This window comes from Muntiacus reevesi, chromosome 1 (assembly GCF_963930625.1).
Source record: "Muntiacus reevesi chromosome 1, mMunRee1.1, whole genome shotgun sequence".
Classification (NCBI taxonomy): Eukaryota; Metazoa; Chordata; class Mammalia; order Artiodactyla; family Cervidae; genus Muntiacus; species Muntiacus reevesi.
This window is the reverse complement of record NC_089249.1, coordinates 199,923,437-199,944,573: the sequence shown is the minus strand read 5'-3', so window position 1 is coordinate 199,944,573 and position 21,137 is coordinate 199,923,437. Positions and strand designations below refer to the sequence as shown.

Sequence of the window (21,137 nt, the reverse complement as noted above, 5' to 3'; positions counted from 1 at the left end):
TCCCAGAACTGGAGGCAAAGGCCAACGTTTATTTCTGTTTGTTTGTTTGTTTGTTTTTAGAGTGTTCTATTTTATCGCCCCCCCCCACACACACACACACTGTTTTGTCATTAAGTCATAGAATAGGGACTTCCCTAGCAGTCCAGTGGTTAAGACTCCATGCCTCCAAAGTAGGGGATATGGGTTCAGCCCCTGGTCAGGAAACTAAGATCCCACATGCCATGTGGCACAACCAGAAAAAAAATAACAGTCATATAGTATGAGGATAGCTTCCCAGATGGTGCTAGTGATAAAGAACCTGCCTGCCAATGCAGGAGATGTAAAAGACAGGTTTGATCCCGGGGTCAGGAAGATCCCCTGAAGGAGGGTATGGCAACCCACTCCAGCATTCTTGCCTGGAGAATCCCATGGACAGAGGAGCCTGATGGGCTACAGTCCATGGGGTCACAAAGAGTCGGACATGACTGAGTGACTAACACTTTCACTTTTTACTTTCTTATTCACTATCATTCAGTTCTAAATAATTTTTTAAACCTTCAGTTCAGTTGCTCAGTTATGTCTGACTCTTTGTGATCCCATGTACTGCAGCATGCCAGGTTTACCTGTCCATCACCAATCCTGGAGTTTGCTCAAACTCATATCCAGTCTGTGATCCAGTCTGTTTTCAATTACTTTATGTCTGAATGAATTTTAAGCATATAAAGTATTTTCATATGTATTGTTTTATAATCTCAGATGGTTTCACTTTCAGAATGTCTTCAGTATCTAGTATTGTCTTCTTTTTTTCTGCTGACTCTTGCTGTTTTTTTTTTTTTTTTCTTAGTGTGTTTTGCAATTTTGAGATTGAGAAGTTATCCTTAGCATGCTTTTATCTGTTGGAATCCTTCAGAATCTAAGATGAGGGTGTGTCTCTCTTAAAATGTTTTGTCTAACTTTGTTTTTCTGCCTTTTACCCGTTGGGTTTGACTGCTTAAAAGCAGAAGAGTAACTGGGTTTTCCTGGTGAAAGATTGGTCTGACTCTAGTGTGGATAATGAAGTGGAGAGTCCAGGTTGTTGCAATAGTGCAGATTTGAGGTGGTGACAACTTGCACTAGGCAGTATGGATGAAGACAAAAGATGAACCCTAGACCAAGGGTCACTATATTATGGCCCCCAGCCAATTGCCTGTTTCATGGGAACACAGCCATACCTGTGTGTTTACATGTGCCTGATGCTGCTTTTATGACATGACAGAGTTGTATTAATAGTAGACTGTGGGACTACAAAGCTGAAATTATTCACTCTCTGGCATGAAGTTTAGTGCCCCCTGTTTTAGAGAAGTGCAGGATATTGAATCTGCAGAACTTGGTGATAGACACGGTCTGAAGAGACTAATTATACTTGTCCCTCACTGTCCGAGGGACACCAAAACCCATAGACGCTCAAATCCCTTATATAAAATAACTTAGTGATTGCATATAGGGGCCTCCCAGGTGGCTCAGTGGAAAAGAATCCACTTGCCAATGCAGGAGACACAAGAGATGCAGGTTTGATCCCTGGGTCAGGAAGATCCCCTGGAGGAGAGCATAGCAAGCCACTCTAGTATTCTTGCCTGGAGAATCCCATGGACAGAGGAACCTGATGGACTACAGTCCATGAGATCGCAAAGAGTTGGACAGGATTGAGCAAGTAACGTGCGCGCACGTGCGCACGCACACACACACACAGATGTGGGGCTTATGGGGCTAAAACAGAGAAATCCCAGGGCAACTGGGACAGTTGGTCACTGTAGGTGTTGGCAGGTTATCTAGAGGGAGAGTCGAGGGAGCTGGAAGTGCTTGCTGAATTTGTGTGAAGCTCAACAGCTCTCTGTTCCTGACAGCAGCCCCTGGCTGACAGCCAGCAGAAAGAGGGGGCCTCAGCCCTGAAAGCACAAGGAACCAGATTCTGGCCACAGCAGGGGGCTCAGGAGTAGATCCTCCCTGGTTGAGCCTCTGGATGAGAATGCTACCCAGCTCACACTTTTTTTTTTCTGCGTTGCACAGCTTGTGGGATCTTAGGTCCTCTAGCAGGAATTGAACTGGTGCCACAGCAGTGAAAGTTCCTAATCACTGGACCTTCAGGGAACTCCCCCAGCTAATGCTTGCTTTGCAGCTGAGTGAGACCCTGAGCAGAGGACCCCTAAAACGTGCCCGATTCCTGACCTGCAGAAACCATGAGATAACGAACATGCATTGTTTTACACAGATATGTGTGTGATAACTTGTTACGTGGTAGCAGCTGACTAGCACACCTCCTCTAAGAGGGCCCTTTCTTGCTCCCTCCTGCCACAGGGCTTTTACATATTTTGTTCTTACTGTATGGACATCTGTTGCTTCTACCGGGCATTGGCTGGATTCCTGTTTATCCTTCAGAACTTACATAACTCATCCCTCCATCAGGAAGCCTCCCCTGACCCCTGTCTAGATCAAAGCTTCCTTTTGACAGAGACCCAAAGCCCCATGGATGCATCTCTCTTTTCCAGCCATTATTATAGCCACAATTTTAATTTACTTGGGTCTCTGTCACTAAGATTTATGCTCTGTGAGCTGAGAATCACATCTGTCTCATTAAGGGCTGGGTACCCAGCACAGAGCAGCCAGGCCTGGCCCGTCGTAAATATCAGATTGATGGAGACAGTGAATGGAGCTTCTATGTTCAATGCTAAATAGCAGCGAGGCCCCTCTGTGCCCTAATGATGGTGATGACAAGACAATTTGGAGAACACAGGACTCCTTAGAGAACCCAAGGGATAGGGGGTGGCAGGGCCGGCAGGGGTTGAATGAACGTAGTGTATGTGTTTGTAGGGGGTGCTGTCAATGAGCTCATACACCACAATCGTGTTTCTAGCCCTAATCACAAAAGTGAATCTTGGTGTCTTTGTCCTTAAAACATTTCATCAAGTGATTCTTAGAGCTTCTCTGGCTCCTCAGAAGGCAGTTCAGCTCAAGTGCAAGAATAAAGGGGTGAGCATTGTACGATCTTGCTCCCCATCCCTGCACTACTCCCCTTTCTTACCGACTGTGGATGGTGGTGAGGCGCAGAGTGGCTGTTCAGTAGGATGTGTTACCTTGATTGGATAGGACATTCTGGCTGGGCCCTGGGGTGGGGTTCCAGATTTAACAATAAACATACAGCACACCCAGATAAATTCGAATTTCAGACAAACAACAAATATTTTTTGGAGAGACTTCTCTGGCAGTCTAGTGGCTAAGACTCTGTGCTCCCAATTCAGGGGGCCTGGGTTCGATCCCTGGTCAGGGAACTAGATCCTGCATGCTGCAACTGAGATCCAACATAGCCAAATAAATGACTTGAATAAAAAAATTTTAAATGCTTTTTCTTAAGACAAGTATGTTCCAGATTTTGAACAAGGCAGGTTAGGAACTGTATGTGTCAGGTTTTCTACAGAAAGAGAACCAGTAGAATGGAGAGGAAGACAGACAGAGAGACCAGAATTAGCTCACAATCATGGGAGCTGGCAAATGCAAACTCTGCAGGGCAGGCTGGAGACCCTGGGAAAAGTTGATGTTGCAGCTCAAGTACAAAGGCCACCTGGAGGCAGTATTCTCCCTTCTTTGGGGGGAGACCTTGATCTTTTCTCTTAAGGCCTTCAACTGATTGGATACAGCCCACCCACACTACAGAAGCTCATCTGCTTTACTCAGCATCAACTAATTAAATGTTAATTTTGTCTTCACAGCAATGTCAAGAACCATGTTTGGCCAAAACCCAGCATCATGGCCTAGCCCTATGGACACATAAAATTAACTATCACAGGATGTTTTTGTCATGTTTTTTGTTTGCTTGTTGTTTTGGCTGAGCTGTGTGGCATGTGGGATCTTAGTTCGCTAACCAAGGATCAAACCTGTGCCCCTGTATTGGACGCTTTGAGTCTTAACCACTGGACCACCAGGGAAGTCTATAGGTCTTATGAATCTGAAATTTGAGTTTGACTGGGTGTACTGTATTTATGGGCTTCCCAGGTGGTGCTAGCGGTAAAGAACCTGCCTGCCAATGCAGGAAACATAAGAGATGTGGGTTCGATCCCTGCGTCAGGAAGATCCACTGGCAGAGGGCATGGCAATCCACTCCAGTATTCTTGCCTTGAGAATCTGATGGACAGAGGAATCTGGTGGGCTACAGTGCATGGGGTTGCAAAGAGTCGGACACAACTGAAGCGACTTTGCATGCACACACCGTATTTTACCTGATGGGCAGACCTGCCATCCATCCATACGGGCCTACAAAGCAGCTCCATTCCCCCCAGAGAAGCACCTGGCCGAGTGTGCACCTTCGTGGAGCCCCGTCAAGGGAAGTAGAATGGGATTGTCTTCCCACTTCCTTCTGGGTGCTGTTCAAAAGGGGAAGAGTGTGTCAGAGGCCAGATATGAGTCATTCTCTGCCCACACAATGGAGGCAGCATCCACAGGGAGCAGGGGTGGGGGGAGGTAATGAGATCCACCTCTGCAGAGCCATAAAGGTGACTCATCCGCTCCCAGACAAAGGCTGCTCTGCAGACTGAGGGTTTAGAGTAGGGGTCTGCTCAGGTCTCATGAACGGAAGGGAATTATTCAGCCAGGTCGGGGGCAGGGATATGCTGTGGGTGGGAAGGGCTGAACACATTCAAGGCTCTTGTAGTCACAAGGAGCAGAAGCCAACTGCCTTAAGTGAATTTGTTGGCACTTGACACAGAGACACTTGAGAGGCAGAAGTGCCAGAGTTCAGCCTGTCTCCACTTCTCGGCTCTGCTCTCTGCGAACTGAGAGTCTGAGATCCTGGATCCTGAGAGGCAGGAATTAGCCAGATGGCAGCAGGCATTGTCTTCTGCCCATTTCACAGAGGAGGAAGCTGGAGGCCAGAGCTGTTAGATCTCACAGCTTATTCTTACCCTTGTTGTTTTAGTTGGTCAGTCGTATCTGACTCTTTGCAACCCCATGGACTGTGGCCCACCAGGCTCCTCTGTCCATGGATTTCCCAGGCAAGAATACTGGAGTGGGTTCCCATGCTGTCCTCCAGGGGATCTTTCCAACCCAGGGATTGAACCCTTGTCTCCTTCATTGGCAGGTGGATTCTTTACCACTGAGACACCATCCTCCCTCATAAGAGATTAAAAAAAATATGTATCATTAACTGTTATGATGGAGAATCAGCCTAATGCTAAAATTTTGCATACTCAAAAAAATGCCCTTGTTGTAAAGCAACTATACGCCAATAAAAATTATTACAATTAAAAAAACAACAACACAGGACTTCCCTGGTGGTCCAGTGGTTGGGACTTTGCCTTCCAGATGCAGGGGGTACAGGTTCCACCCCTGGTTGGGAAGCTGGGATTCCACATGCCTCGAGGCCAAAAAAACCAAAGCATAAAACAGAAGCAATGTTGTAACAAATTCAGTAAAGACTTAACATTTTTTTTTTAATGGACTTCCTTGGTGGCAAAGTGGATGAGACTCCAACCGCCAATGCAAGGGACACAGGTTTGATTCCTGATGTGGGCAGATCTCCTCTGCCGCAGAGCAGCTAAGCCAGTGTTCCACAACTACTGAGCCTGTGCTCTGGAGCCGGGGAGCCGCAACTACTGAAGCCTGCATGTTGTAGGACCCAGACTCCACAACAGGAGAAGCCACTGCAATGAGAAGCCCGAGCACCACAGTGAAGAGGAGCCCCGCTCTCTGCAACTGGAGAAAGCCCTAGTGCAGCAATGAAGACCCAGTACAACTGAAAATAAAATTTTAAAAAACAAACAAACAAAAAAAGAATGAAACCGTTGGGAATTCCCTGACAGTTCAGGAGTTAGGATGCTGTTCACACTTTCGTTGCCACGGCCGGCCGTGGGTTCAATCCCTGGTTGGGGATCTAAGGTCCCACAAGCTGTGTGGTGCAGCCAAAAAAAAAACCAACCAAACAAACAAAAAAGCCATTGGCTGACTTTCAAATAGCATTTAATGGATGAAGGAGCATTGTATTCACTGCCTATGCCACACCACAACATCACCACATGCTTAGTGGCTTAAATCAACTCACATCTGTTAATGAGAGTCCAGGCTCACCTCAGGCGCTAGTGATGGCAGCTACGTTTGCACAAGGAAGACCCTTGCTTAGGGGAAGAGAAGTGCCCCCCTAGCTCTGACCTCACTTCTCTTCCTCCCTTCTGCTGGCCTCCAGGTCTCCGTCCCTGTGTCCGGGAGCCATGGAGCCCTCTGCCGGTGACTTACAGCTGGTGCCTGGGGCCACCAAGGACATCCTGGCTGCAGATGCCATGTGCTGCCGGGCGGCCCTCTCCACCGTCGTGGCCACCAGCATCGTCCTCGTCACCCTGGGAGTCCTTGTGGGTGAGTGGCCATGGGCTTGCTCGGGTTCACACACCAGGAGACTGGCAGAAAGATGCCTGGGAGTCGCTCAGGGGTGTCCCAGAGCAAAGGGTCACGTGTATAGGCCACAGAGGCCACCAAGAGCATGGCAGGAGGGCCCGGCGCTGGATGTGGCTGCACTTAGCGCCAGGCTGAGCGCTGGGAGCCTGGGCGTCACGGTAATACCTGCAAATTTCAGGTCTCCCACCTGCGGGGTTCTTAATGAAGATTCATGGCCAGAGTGAAATGGAGACCACTAGGGAAATGAACTTATTTTGAGAAATTTGGAAAGTCCCCGAAAATATAAGAAATGAGTGAGCAGTTGATAACTTTCCCACCTCCCACAATCAACAGTGGCTCCCATGTTATTATTATTACTTTATCCATGCCACACGGCATGCTGGATCTGAGTTCCCCAGCCAGGAGCTGAATCCATGCTCCTGCCGTGGAAGCACTGAGTCTTAACCATTGGACCCCCAGGGAAGTCCCTCTCACTTCATAGAAAATAAGGCTTCCCAGGTGGCGCTAGTGGTAAAGAACCCGCCTGCCAATCCTGGAGGCATAAAAGACATGGATTTGATCCCTGGGTCGGAAAGATCCCCTGAAGGAGGGAATGACAATCCACTCCAGTATTCTTGCCTGGACAATTCCATGGACAGAGGAGCCTGGTGGACTACAGTCCATGGGGTCAAAAAGATTTGGACACAACTGACCGCACACCCACACATACAAAATGATGACCTGTTGTGAATGCTGTAGGCTGCAGTTACAGAAACGCACGGAGGTCTTTTCATGTCAGTGGAAGGCTCCAGTGGATGCCTGCTGACTGCACAGTTTCAGGGCTGCCCCGCACCTCCACGTGGTAGCCCTGAGCCCTAGCTCTATTTAGACTTAACTTAAATGACAGGTAAAATCCAGTTCCTCCGTCTCCACCAGCCACATTTCACGGGTGGCTCATGTGGTTCCTCCTGGGGATGCTCAGATCTAGGATCTTCTGCCCTCACGGGAAGTTCTGCTCTGATCCGAGCTCCTTCTGAGATGAGTTTCTTAGTTCTGTGTGGGGGCGTGAAAGTCACCCTTCATTCATGAAATGATGATGGTAACTGGCAGTTTTGGGGGGAAATGGTGTCATGTGGCAAAATAATAAGTTGGCAGCCCAATGTGGGATGTATATATTTTAATATTTAAAACGTGTATATTTTTAATATATATTTAAAATGTATAGATGTATGTTTGTGATTATCTGGAATAGCTGAAAGTCTGGCATGGATGATAGATGCCCTCTGATGGCTGTGAGGTGAAGTACAGGAAAACTGGTTTTTGTGTGTGTGTGTGTGCGTGTGTGTGTGCGTGTGTGTGTGTGTGCGTGTGTGTGTGTGCATGCGTGCACACGCCGGCCCCCTCACCCTCCCCAAGCAGGAGTCAGTTTCACAACTCCATTCTAGAAGCACAGATACATTCTGGGACAACAGGTAGAACAAATCTCCACCAGAACCTCTGAAGCCAAGGAGGGCTTTAAGAAGCACTTAAAACTTAAAAACAATTTTAAAATTACAGTTCAAATTTGTCCCCTTCCCAGACAGAATTTTACTCGGCGGTGTACAGTTTTACATGGGCCCTTGGCTGGACTGTTTCTCCAAGTGCATGGGAGCCCGTGGGTATTTCAGAGAAAGAGTGTGAGGCTTACTGGGGGCCCCTAGCGTAAGCACTTGTGTCCACATATCAGGGTTCTTGTTATCTTTCTTTTTAGTTCCTTGCAGAAGAAAACAACCATTTTTAGAATTGTTTTAGTCTGTTCTATCTATTTAATAAATATCTAAATATCTATCTGGATGAATATTCATTCCAGTAAATAGAGCTGGGACCTGACTTCCATAGTGTAGATGACAGCTACTTCTATTTTTAAATTAAAAAAACTTTTTTTTACTTTGGCCATGCCAGATGGTTTGTGGGGTCTTAGTTCCCCGACCAGGAATTGAACCCAGGGCCGTGGTAGTGCAAGTGCTGAGTCCTAACCACTGGGCCAAACCACATGGCATGTGGGATCTTATTTCCCCGAACAGGGATTGAACCCAAGCCCCCAGAATTTGCAGCTCAGAGTTTTGAAAGGTTGCTGGTACAAGCCATGAATGATGCTAGGATTCTTGGCCTCCGGAGGAGAGGAATTCGATCTGGGGCCAGTGATGAGGCTTGATCACTCAGAGCTTTTTGTGTAATAAAGTTTTATTAAAGTATAAAAGAGAAATCTTCTGACATAGATATCAGAAGGGGGCAGAAAGAGTGTCCCCTTGCCAGTTTGTAGTAAGGAGTAACATACCTATTAGCAGGCTGTTAATTAGAGAAAGAAAATGCCTCAAAACTGAGAGAGTTGCACCAGGCCCGTAATCACAACATGCATTTTGAGATAGCATTGTCACAAGGTGAGTTATCCTAGGCCATAAAACAATTGATATGAATCTTGAAGAAAGGCAGATTTCCAAGTAAATACATAGTTTCATTAACATAGCTTAAGAGAATATTGCCATGAGTAAAACATACTGGTTTGTTGAGACATTATCAGTTCTGAGACTTAGGTCAAACCGACTTGAAGAAAGGCAGATTCTAAGATAAATAGACAGATCATTAACATAGCTTAAGAAAAACATTTCCATACGAAAAACTGCATTGGTTACCTCAAGGTTTGAGACAAGTTCAGTTCAGGTGGAACCAGGTGTCCTCACGGCAACACAGAATTTTACAAGAAACCTCCTTTTAATTTTGCATAGAGAAGGAAGAACAACCTCTGACACTTGTAGTTTGTTTCCTCCTCCTATTAAGAGAGAAAAAGAAACGTCTGACACTTAGTCTATTTCCTCCCCTTGGGGACCTCTAGCCTTCCTGCCTCTTACCTTCAGTTTTAACTATTGGACCACCAGGGAAGTCCCTCTATGTTTAAAATTTTGCAATTATGATCATTTTTGACCGGTGGGCCCCTTTGCCAGTCTTGCATATTTTTTGACAGAAACAGGTGTCTTCATGTACTCTGTAGGGTTGTATTCTTTATTTTAAGACATCTTATGTTCTTTGCTAGTATGTGGTTTCCACAGTGTTTTCTAATAGTTGGAAACTGTGTTATTCAGAGGGTGGCATCACGGATGGGGGTCTGAGGGTCCTGGTACCCCTGACTGTGGCCATGCCTCTGTCATACTTCGTGCCCTCTTCCAGGGAAAGTGAAAATGTTAGTCATTCAGTTGTGTCCTTTTCTTTACGACCCCGGGGACTGTAGCCCACCAGACTCCTCTGTCCATGGGATTCTCTAGACAAGAATACTAGAGTGGGTAGCCATTCCCTTCTTCAGGGGATCCTCCCGACCCAGGGATTGAACCCTGGTCTCCTGCTTTGCAGGTGGATTCTTTATCATCTGAGCTGCCAGGGAGGAGGTGGGAATTGCCCCAAAGTTGAGGTAAGGTCTTTTGAGGCCATTTCAGCCATTTTTGGCTGAAGTTGACCCAGGGCCCTAGGCCAGGCATTTCTAGGGGCAGCCAGCCTTCCCCTTAAGGGAAGCTGGGGAAAACTGGGGCTTTTGTGCTGAACCTGGGGGCCTTGAGGTGAGTGATGGGTGAGAGTGGATGAGGGGGCACGTAGTGACTTCTCTGATGGTCCAGTGGTTAGGACTTGCCAGGGATACAGGCTTGATCCCTGGTGGGGGAGCTATGTTCCCCCATGCCTGGTGGTCAGAAACCAAAAACATAAAGCAGAAGCAATGTTGGAACAAATTCAATAAAGACTTAAAAAAACAGTCCTCTTAAAAAAAAAAAAGAGCACTGTTAATAGTCACTCAACCCCCAGGGAGCCAGCCCACACCCAGTAGTTGGGATGACCAGCCCTGGGCTGGCGGGGGGCCTTGGAGGCCAGCTTCGCTGAGCCCTGGCCCTGCAGTGGGCGCTCTCACGGGGCCCTGGTCTCGTCCGCAGCCTCCCTCTCTACACAGGGCGTCGACGTAGAGCACACGGCCGAGCTGCGTGGGATCCGGTTTGCCCCCGGCTTGCAGCAGGAGACCTCAGAGTACTACCGCACGCTGACGCCCACTCTGGAAATGCTGGTGAGGCCCCTGGGAGCCAGGGGTGGGGGTGGCAAGTGGGTGGCCAGGGGCTCTGACTGAGGCAGCAGGGCAGAGGGGAGGCTGAGGAAGGGAGAGGGGCCATGGGATGAACAGGGCGCGGCTGGTGCTTTTTGGAAAGCAGGGGATGGCAGCATCGTGTGGGAACCTTCGTCTACAAGACCCATAGGTCTCATTGGAAGGTTGTAAACTGCATTTCAGTAGAGAAATCAGAACTGTGTGGCTGGTGGGAATCTGAAAAGGGGCAGCCTCTGTGGAAAGCAGTGTGGCAATTTGACCCTGATGCTGGAAAAGATTGAGGGCAGGAGGAGAGGGGGGCGGCAGAGGATGAGATGGTTGCATGGCATCACCAACTTAATGGACTTGAGTTTGAGGAAACTCCGGGAATTGGTGATAGACAGGGAAGCCTGGTGTGCTATAGTCCATGGGGTCACAAAGAGTTGGACACGACTAAGCGACTGAATGATGAATAGCAGTACCATCTGACCCAGTCATTCTGTTCCTGGGTGTCTGCCCCAGAGAAACAAAAACGTGTGTCCACACAGAAACCTGCACATGATGCTCACACACCATGAGTCATGATAACTCCGAAGTGAAAGCAACCGGACTGTCCATGAGCAGATAATGGATAAACAGTTGTGATCCCTCCACACTTGGGAGCGTCACTCAGCCCTGACACTCGCTACCACATGGACTGACCCTGAGGACATGATGCTCAGTGAGAGAGGCAGACACAGAAGGACAGACAGGCTGTGATTCCACTGATGGGAAATGTGCAGAACAGGCCGATCCACAGACACAGAGCATGGGTTCCTGGTTGTCAGGGGCTGGGGGAGGGGATTGGGGGTAACTGGTAATGGGATGGGCTTCTTTTGGAGTGATGAGAATGTTTTAAAATCATGATGAGCTGGTACAAATCTGTGAATGTACTAAAACCCCATCTAACTGTATACTTTTAAAAGGTGAGTTTTTATGGTAGGTGCCTTATACCTTTTTTTTTTTTTTTTTGGATGCATTGTGTGACATGTTGAACTTCCCTGACTGGGAATTGAACCCGTACCCCCTGCAGTGGAAGCACAGAGATTAGCACTAGACCACCAGAGAAGTCCCACTTATACCTCACTTGTTTTTTTTTTTTTTTTTTGGCCATGCCATGTGGTATGTGGGATCTTAGTTCCCCTGAAAGTGAAAGTGCTGGTTGCTCAGTCGTGTCCGACTCTTTGCAACCCCATGGACTGTAGCCCACCAGGCTTCTCTGTCCATGGGATTCTCCAGGCAAGAATCCTGGTGTGGGTTGCCATTTCCTCCTTCAGGGGATCTTCCCCACGCAGGGATCAAACCCAGGGCTCCCATATTGCAGGTAGATACCCTCTACCAGGGATGGAACTAATGCCCTCTGCAGTGGAAGTTCAGAGTCTTAAACACTGGACCACCAGGGAAGTCCAAATTCATCCATTTTTAAAGTGACATTTAGTACAGAGTTGTGCAACTATTACCTCTAATTCCAGGAGCTTTCATCACCCCAAAAGGAAACCCTATCTCCTCATCAGCAGTCACTCCCATCCCCTCCCCAGCCCTTGACAACCAGGAACCCACTCTCTGTGTCTGGGATCTGCCTGTTCTGGATGTTTCCCATCAGTGGAATCACACCCTGTGTGTCCTTCTGTGTCTGCTCCTCTCACTGAGCGTCGTGTCCTCAGGGTCCATCCACGTGGTTGTGAGTGTCAGGGCCTCACCTCTGTTCATGGCTGAGTGATGCTCCAGTGTGTGGAGGGACCACGTGTTTCTCCATCATGTGTGGGTGGAGCTGTGTTTCCACAGGCACGGCCCGGGACTGCCCACCCCATCACTCACTCAGCAGTGTGAGCTGACTGCACACGTGGAGGTGAAGAGGACGTGATTTTCTCCTCCTCCCCAACTCTCCCAGCCAGGGGTCTCCATGGGGCTCACGTTTGTGGCTGCTGTCTCTGTTGCAGTTTGTCAGCAGCTTTCAAGAGACAGAGTTGGAGTCCAGCTGCGTGGGCTGCACGGTGCTGAGTTACTGGTGAGTGAGGGCCTCCTGGGGGTAAAGGATCTTGGGGGACCCCTGGATTTGTAGAGAATTCCAGCTGAGAAGTGCCCTCCCTCTCAAGGCCAATGTCCTCCCCACCAGGGAGGGCAACGCCAGCGTCCTGGTGCATTTCCGGCTGCACTTTCTGCTGCCAGCCCTGTGGACGCCGAGCCCAGGCCTGGAGGAGCAGCTATTGCAGCAGGGACTTCATGCGAGGCTGCAGGGCCTCGGCATCCCCCTGGCCCCCTATGGCACCATTGTGTCTGCCCAGCTCACAGGTGAGTGACCCAGGGTTGTGGCATCCCCCAGCCCCCTGTGGCACCATTGTGCCTGCCCAGCTCACAGGGGAGTGACCCCAGAGACGAGGAGACTTTGGGAGGAACATGCTGGGGGAGGGGAGCCAGGTGAAAGTTGCATTAAACTTGACACTTTCCATAATCGACCCTTTCAGTGACAAGGAAACATATATACATTGCTTTACCTTCAATGGTAGATACCACAGGGTGGCAACTTGTAATTATTTTCATCTTTGCCACCCATTGGGTCTCTGTCAAGATGACTCAACCTGGCTATCATAGCACAAAAGCAGCAAAGACAATATATAAACAAATGGACACTTATCTGTGTATCAATAAAACTTTATTTATAAAAACAAGTGGTGGGCCAGATTTGGCCCCTGGCCCCCTGGTATAAAACTAAGCGTAGATGTTATGCTCTGAAATTCTAATATTACTGTGTGTTGGGATTTGAGAGCCAGATGTGATTTCAGAGTGTGCAGATTAAAAGATTGTTGCCTTGACCTAGCATTGGAGGACATTTACAGTCCCCTTCTACCACCCCTGACATACTTGGTGTCTTAGTAACCTCACCAGTGCTAAAAGAGATTTCTGCACAGATGAAATTGTTTTAGGTCTACACCATCCACTCTGGCAGCCACCTGCCCCATGTGGCTGTTGTGCTCTTATTATGAGGAACAGAATATTTTATCTGATTTTACCTCAGTTGAATTAATTTAGAATTTAAGTGGCTCCCAGGTGGACAGTGCAGTTCCCTGCTTTGCAGTATGATGTTGTCAGAGAAATTCGCCACTCACTAAATAATCGTTTATCTCTTTGTTTTGTTGCAGGAAGCCAGAAGGGGCTGCTGACAGAAAGAGACTTAAAATCAGGTATGTTTTGATGAATGGATAAAGAAAATGTGGTGTTTACACCACACATGTACACATATACACAATGGAATACTATTCAGCCATAAAAAAGAATGAAATAATGCCATTTGCAGCAACCTGGATGGACCTAGAGAGTCTCATACTAGAAGTAAGTCAGGCAGAGAAAGACAAATACCATATGATATCACTTATATGTGGAATTTAAAATATGTTACAACAAACTTATATACAAAACAGACTCACAGTATTAAGAACAGATTTGGGATTGCCAAGGTGGAGGAGGGTCAGGGAGGGAAGGATTATGGGTTTGGGATTAGCAGATGCAAACTATTATATATAGGATGGATAAACAAGGAAGTCCTACTGTATAGCACAGAGAACTATTAATATATTCAATGTTCTGAGACAAAACATAATGGAAAAGAATATGAAAAAGAACACATACATGTATAACTGAATCACTTTGCTACACAGCAGAATTGAACACATCATAAATCAACTATTGTTGTTCAGTGGCTCAGTTGTGTCTGACTCTTTGAGACACCATGGACAGTAGCATGCCAGGCTTCCCTGTCCACTATCTCCAGGAGTTTGCTCAAATTCATGTCCATTGAGCCATCCAACCATCTTACCCTCTGTCATCCCCTTCTCTTCCTGCCATCAATCTTTCCCAACATTATGATCTTTTTCAGTGAGTCAAACTCTCTGCATCAGGTGGCCAAAGTATTGGAGTTTCAGCTTCAGCATCAATCCTTCCAATGAGTATTTAGGGTGGATTTCCTGTAGGATCGATGGGTTGGATCATCTAAATGTTCAAGTGATTCTCAAGAGTCCTCCAGCACCACAGTTCAAAGGCATCAGTTCTTTGGCACTCAGCCTTCTGTATTTTCCAGTTCTCACATCTATACATGACTACTGGAAAAATCATAGCTTTGACTAAATGGACCTTTGTAGGAAAAGTAATGTCTCTGCTTTTTAATATGCTGTCATTGCTTTTCTTCCAAGGTGCAAGCGTCTTTTAATTTCATCGCTGCAGTCACCGTCTACAGTGATTTTGGAGCCTAAGAAAATAGAATCTGTCACTGCTTCTATTGTTTCCCCATCTATTTGCCATGAAGTGATGGAACTGGATGCCATGATTTTCGTTTTTTGAATGTTGAGTTTTAAGCCAGATTTTTCACTCTCCTCTTTCACCTTTGTCAAGAAGCTGTTTAATTCCTCTTCACTTTCTACCATTAGGGTGGTGTCATCTGCATATCTGAGGTTCTTGATATTTCTCCCGACAATCTTGATTCCAGCTTGTGATTCATCTAGCCTGGCATTTTGCAAGATGTACTCTACATGTAAGTTAAATAAGCAGAGTGGCAATATACAGCCTTGACATACTCCTTGCCCAATTTTGAACCAGTCTGTTGTTCCATGTCCAGTTCTAACTGTTGCTTCTTGACCTGCATACAGGTTTCTCAGGAGGCAGGTAAGGTGTTCTGGTATTCCCATCTCTTTAAGAATTTTCCACAGGTTTTTTGTGTGATCTACACAGCCACAGGCTTTAGCATAGTCAATGAAGCAGAAGTAGATGTTTTTCTGGAATTCTCTAGCTTTTTCTATGACCCAGTAGATATTGGCAATTTGATCTCTGGGTCCTCTAAATCCAGTTTTCTAAATCCACTTTGAACATCTGGAAATTCATAGTTCACATACTGTTGAAGCCTAGCTTGGAGGATTTTGAATATTACTTTGCTAGCATGTGAAATGAGTGCAATTGTGCAGTAGTTTGAATGTTCTTCTTTGGGATTGGGATGAAAACTGCCCTTTTCCAGTCCTTTGGCCACTGCTGAGTTTTCCAAATTTGCTGGCGTATTGAGTGCAGCACTTTTAACAGCATCATCTTTTAGGATTTGAAATAGCTCAGCTGGAATTCCATCACCTCCACTAGCTTTGATCGTAGTGATGCTTCCTAAGGCCCCCTTGACTTCACACTCTGGGATGCTCTAGGTAAGTCACCACACAATTGTGGTTATCCAGGTCATTAAGATCTTTTGTGTATAGTTTTTCTGTGTTCTTGCCACCTCTTCATAACATCTTCTGCTTCTGTTAGGTCCATACTGTCTCTGTCCTTTATTTTGCCCATCTTTGCATGAGATGTACCCTTGGTATCTCTAATTTTCCTGAAGAGATCTCTAGTCTTTCCCATTCTATTATTTTCCTGTTTCTTTGCATTGTTCACTCACAAAAGCTTTCTTATCACTCCTTACTATTCTCTGGAACTCTGCATTTAAATGGGTATATCTTTCCTTTTGTCCTTTGCTTTTCACTTCTCTTCTTTTCTCAGCTATTTGTAAGGCCTCCTCAGACAACCATTTTGCCTTTTTGGATTTCTTTTTCTTGGAGATGGTTTTGATCACCACTTCCTATGCAATGTTATGAACCTCCATCTATAGTTCTTCAGGCACTCTATCAGATCTAATCCCTTGAATCTATTTGTCACTTCTACTGTATAATCATAAGGGATTTGATTTAGGTCATACCTGAATGGCCCAGGGGTTTTCCCTACATTCTTCAATTTAAGTCTGAATTTTGCAATAAGGAGTTCATTATCTCAGCCACAGTCAGCTCCTGGTCTCTCTCTCTCTCTCTCTCTCTTTTTTTTTTTTTTTTTTGCTGACTGTATAGAGCTTTTCCATCTTTGGCTGCAAAGAATATAATCAATCTGATTTCAGTATTGACCATCTGGTGATGTCCATGTGTGGAATCATCTGTTGTGTTGTTGGAAGAGATGTTTGCTATGATCAGTGCATTCTCTTGGCAAAACTCTGTTAGCCTTTGTCCTGCTTATAAATCAACTATACTTCAATTTTTAAAAATCAAGTATGTTTTTTTCAGCTCCTTGCCCTCTGCCCAATTTTCTCCCATTTGCAAACACCAAGAGAGGTTTCTTGAAGCTTCTTGAAGGCACACAAGGGAAATCCCTCAAACACAGTAAATGCTAGTTTTGTGCGCCAGCCTTTTGTGGGGGAGATGGAGTCCTAGTCCTGTGTGAGCAAAGGATTTTAAAAATGAGGCACTTTTAATTGTTCAGAGCTAAGCATAATTAGAAGAAGGCTTTATTTTTTTTAAGTGATGTAATGTTGTTAAAAGACAGAAAGCAAACAATTTTGGGGCGGGGGGAAGAGTATGGACCACTTAGAATTTCATTGCTTTAAATATTTTGATGACTCTCCTCCCAGCTGGCTCACAACATGTGTTATCACACAATGTCCACCTCTTTGTGACCTCATGGACTATACCCCATCAATCTCCTTTGTCCATGGGATTTTGCAGGCAAGGATACCCGAGTGAGTTGCCGTTTCCCTCTCCAGGGGATCTTCCCGTCCCAGGGATCGAACCCGTTGTCTTTTGCGTCTCCTGCATTGGCAGATGGATTCTTTTACACTTATCTAGCTTTACATCAATGGTTCCCAACTAGGGGTGATCCTGCCCCCAGGGGACACTTGATGATGTCTGGGAACATTTGTAGTCATGACGACTGGGGGGCTCCTGGCATCCGGAGGTGGTGGGCTGGCGATGCTGCTCTCCACCCCACGGTGCCCAGGATGGCCCCCCACCCTGCAGACAATGATCGACCCTAAATGTGAACCTACACTTCAGTGACAAATTTTATGTTATATGTACTCTACTACAATTTAAAAAATTAATTTCACCTATCTCTTTTTTGAAAAAATGGATGAGAAATGTAAAAGTACGCACATGGGACACGTATTGCTTGGGTTTCACAGCCCTGGCCCAAGCACTAACTCGCATTCTTGTGTGTTATGTGTCTGTACTAACTCTAGTTGGTACAGAGAAGATTCTTTCAGAAAGACTCAGTGACAAGAAAGCAGAGAAGTGGTTTTTCCTGCTCTTGAGTTTCTGCCTGGAGAGAGAAATCTCTGCAGACAGGAGAGATGGAGTGAGGTCAAGTACCTGGTTCTTGTCTGCCCTCAGGTCGCTGTCCAGGGACTGCCTTTTCCTGTGGGAACAGCCAGTGTGTGACCAAGCTGAACCCAGAGTGTGATGACACAGCGGACTGCTCCGACGGCTCCGACGAGGCCCACTGTGGTCAGTCTGCCTGTCTGAACTGGCCCACAGGTCACATTCCTTTTCCAGGGTCAGCTGCTGGCTCTGCTTTCTGACCCACTGTGCCCATCTCATGCAGACATGTGGGTCCGGCATTCACTGGAGCTGGGCAGAGAAAGGGAGGGAGCACCTGTGATATGACAAGAAACATGAGCAGGAAGCAGAGAAGGGAGAGCTTGAGGTGTGTGGGTGAGAAGGGAAGATATCAGGCTGATAAGAGGTCCCGGTCAAACTGTGGGAAGCCTCGAATACCAGGAACTGGAGGTCTGTCCGATACATAGTGGGGAGTCACTAAAAGGATCTGAGCAAGGGAAAATTACAGTTGAAATGTCGTAAGAGTAGTCAACATTTTTCTAACAATGCTAGCCCATGCAATAAGGCAAGAACAGTGGTATAAGAATTGGAAAGGAAGAGGGGAAACTATCAAAATTTGCATGGATATGATTATCTAAATGAATCAATAAATTGACTGAAAGGAGACTGGAAAAATAAGACAGTTCATCAATGAGGGGGAGATAAATACTAGCACATAAAAAAGTTATTGCTTTTCTTTATACAAGTAATAACAGATTAGAAGATATAATGGAAAAAATCTCACTGTTGATCAATGTGCTCAGTCGCTCAGCTGTGTTCGATTTTTTGTGACCCCACGGACTGTAGCCTGCCAGGCTCCTCTGTCCATGGGGTTTCCCAGGCAAGAATATCAGAGTAGGTTGCTGTTTCCTCCTCCAGGGAATCTTCCTGACCCAGGGATTGAACCTGCGTCTCTCATATCTCCTGCATTGGCAGGAAGGTTCTTTCCCACTGTGCCACCTGATCAACAGCAACACAAAATAAACATGCATCATGTCTACATTAACAATTAAATAGAATTAGAAAATGTTGCTGAAGGACATAAATGGAGACTAAGTAAACAGAAATATGGCATCCTATGAAAAGATGGACATATAAAGACTTTGAAACTTTCAAAATACATGTTGAGGAACACATTCATAGTGTCTGGTGCCTGGATGTGGAGGATAATATAGAGGTTGATTGAAATTGGCAGGTGTGGTCAGGAGTCCCTGCGACCCCCTCAGACTCAGTGATTCACTGGAAGTACACATAGGACTTGGTAAAGCTGCTGTATGCGTGGTTATATCTTCTTACAGTGAAAGGATACAGCTGAAAGTCAGCAGAGAAAAAGGTGCAGAGTCCAGGAGAGACAAAACTCAAGCAAGCTTCCATTTAGCCTCTTCCAGTGGAGTCAGGTGGACAGTGCTTAACCAGTTTGCCCAGAAGCATGTGTGACATCACACACAAAGTATTTCCAACCTGGGGAGCTCACCCAAGTCTTGGTGTCCAGGGTTTTGTGTTAGGGCTTGGTCACATAGGTAAGTAGCACTCATATAGCTGAGTTTAGTGTATCATTGTTTTGGATCTGTAAAACAAAGGACCTCAGGCTGAGTGGATGAGACAGCAGAAATTTACTCTCTCCCCACTCTGGAGGCTAGAAGGCTGAGATCAAGGAGTCGGCAGGGTCAGTTCCTTCTGCCGTGAGGGAGAGTCTGTTCCATGTGGTCTCCCAGAATCCGGTGGTTTGCTGGTTCAGATCTTTGACATCTGAACGTGGGGACCGTGGGGATGAGAGTCTGGAGACAGACGTGCCAGGAGTGCAGTTGCAGTCCTGCCTTCTGGGGGTCCTGGTTGGTGATCTCTGTCTTGCAGACTGTGGCTTGCAGCCTGGCTGGAAGACAGCTGGCAGGATTGTGGGTGGTGTGGAAGCGTCCCCAGGGGAGTTCCCTTGGCAAGTCAGCCTCCGTGAAAACAACGAACACTTCTGTGGGGCTGCCATCATCAGCGCCAGGTGGTTGGTGTCTGCTGCCCACTGCTTCAACGAGTGAGTCCACGTCCCTGCGGGCTCAGAGCCCACCCTGTATCCCATCTTCCTTCCGCTCTGGGGACTCCACTACCCTGGGAGTGTCCTTGGAACTCGCTATTTTCTTTCCTTCTCTTTTCTTTTTGTTAAATCTGAATGTATTTTAGTTGTGGTAAAATATACATAACACAGATTTACCATTTCAAGTGTATAGCTCAGTGGCATTAAGTACGTTCACATTGTCTGTCATGTAATCATCCCCACCATTCATTTACAAAACTTTCTCATCTTCCCAAATTGAAACTCTGTCCCTTTAAACACTAACTCAGGGACTTCCCTGGTGGTCCAGTGGTTAAGACTCCATGCTTCCAACGCAGGGGACACTCAGGTTCAATCTCTGGTCAGGGAACTAGGATCCAGCAGGCCAAGTGGCCAAAAAAAAAGAACAAACCAAAAACAACAAAAAATATCCGTACTGACTCCTCATCCCCTCCCCCAGCCCCTGGCCCCACCATCTACCTCCTGTCTCTGTGGATCTGACTCCTCTAGGACCCCCTGAGTGGGATCAGACAGTGTTTGTTCTTCTGTGTCTGGGTTCTCTCATTGAGCATCACATCCTCAAGGTTTATCCAGGTTGTAGCAGGTGTCAGTTATTTCCTTTTTATGGTTAAATAATATTCCAGCATGTTGTTGGACATGTCTGTTCATTTATCCATCGATGGACACTTGGGGTGTTCCTGCCTTTTGGCTGTTGTGAATAATGCTGCTACAAACGTGGGTATGAGAGTATCTGAGTCACTACTTTCAGTTCCTTTGGGCATAAACCCAGAGGTAGGGTTGCAGGGTCATATGGTGGTTCTATGTTTACTCCTTTGAGGAGCCACCATCCTGTTCTCCACAGCGGCTGCACTGTTTTCCATCCCCACTAGCCATGCACAAGGGTTCCAAGTTTTCCACATCCTTGAGAAGTTCCTTTACATTTGTTGTAAAACCAGGTGACTCTGGGTGGTCTGGTCGGCTTGCTTGACCACCGGGCACTGTCTTGTGTGGGTGCTGCAGGCTGCTGTTTGGTGGGTCCTGGTCACGAGCTACGTAGTTGTGGGATCCTAGGGGGCCCGGGGCTAATGATGACTTGACTGCTGACTGGCAGGTGGAATCCGGATCCTGAAGACTGAAGTGGGGTTGTTGCCCACCCACTGGCAAGTGAAGCCAGGTCCTGGGGTTGGTGCCAGCCTACTGGCAGGCAGAGCTGGCTCCTGGAGTCTGGCTGCAGGGCCCAGGGACCCCAGAGCTGGTGTCAGATCATTGCTGGGGGTGGGGCAAGGGGGCTGGTTCCATACATAGTCAGGTATGGCTTCCGGAGTGTCCCGGAGGTTGCACTGGCTTGCTCGTGGGCAGGGCTTGGGCCTGGTCCTGGGGCAGGGTCTGACGTGCCTTGTGGGTCGTGGTCTCCTTGCATCTGCTGTCTGCCACC

The 21,137-nt window shown here is 46.9% G+C and overlaps 1 protein-coding gene across 2 annotated transcripts in view; it reads left to right on the top strand.

Moving 5' to 3' along the window:
* The first annotated feature begins 6,212 nt into the window (after positions 1-6,212).
* TMPRSS9 (transmembrane serine protease 9) overlaps positions 6,213-21,137 on the top strand; it is a 30,228-nt gene continuing 15,303 nt past the window's right edge. The window contains exons 1-7 of one of the 2 annotated variants that reach the window (XM_065934079.1): positions 6,213-6,354; positions 10,326-10,453; positions 12,448-12,515; positions 12,624-12,799; positions 13,648-13,689; positions 17,674-17,787; positions 19,513-19,684. In XM_065934079.1, the coding sequence (XP_065790151.1) occupies positions 6,213-6,354; positions 10,326-10,453; positions 12,448-12,515; positions 12,624-12,799; positions 13,648-13,689; positions 17,674-17,787; positions 19,513-19,684 (842 nt within the window). The remainder of the gene's footprint in view (positions 6,355-10,325; positions 10,454-12,447; positions 12,516-12,623; positions 12,800-13,647; positions 13,690-17,673; positions 17,788-19,512; positions 19,685-21,137) is intronic. The other variant, XM_065934087.1, reaches the window with a different exon arrangement.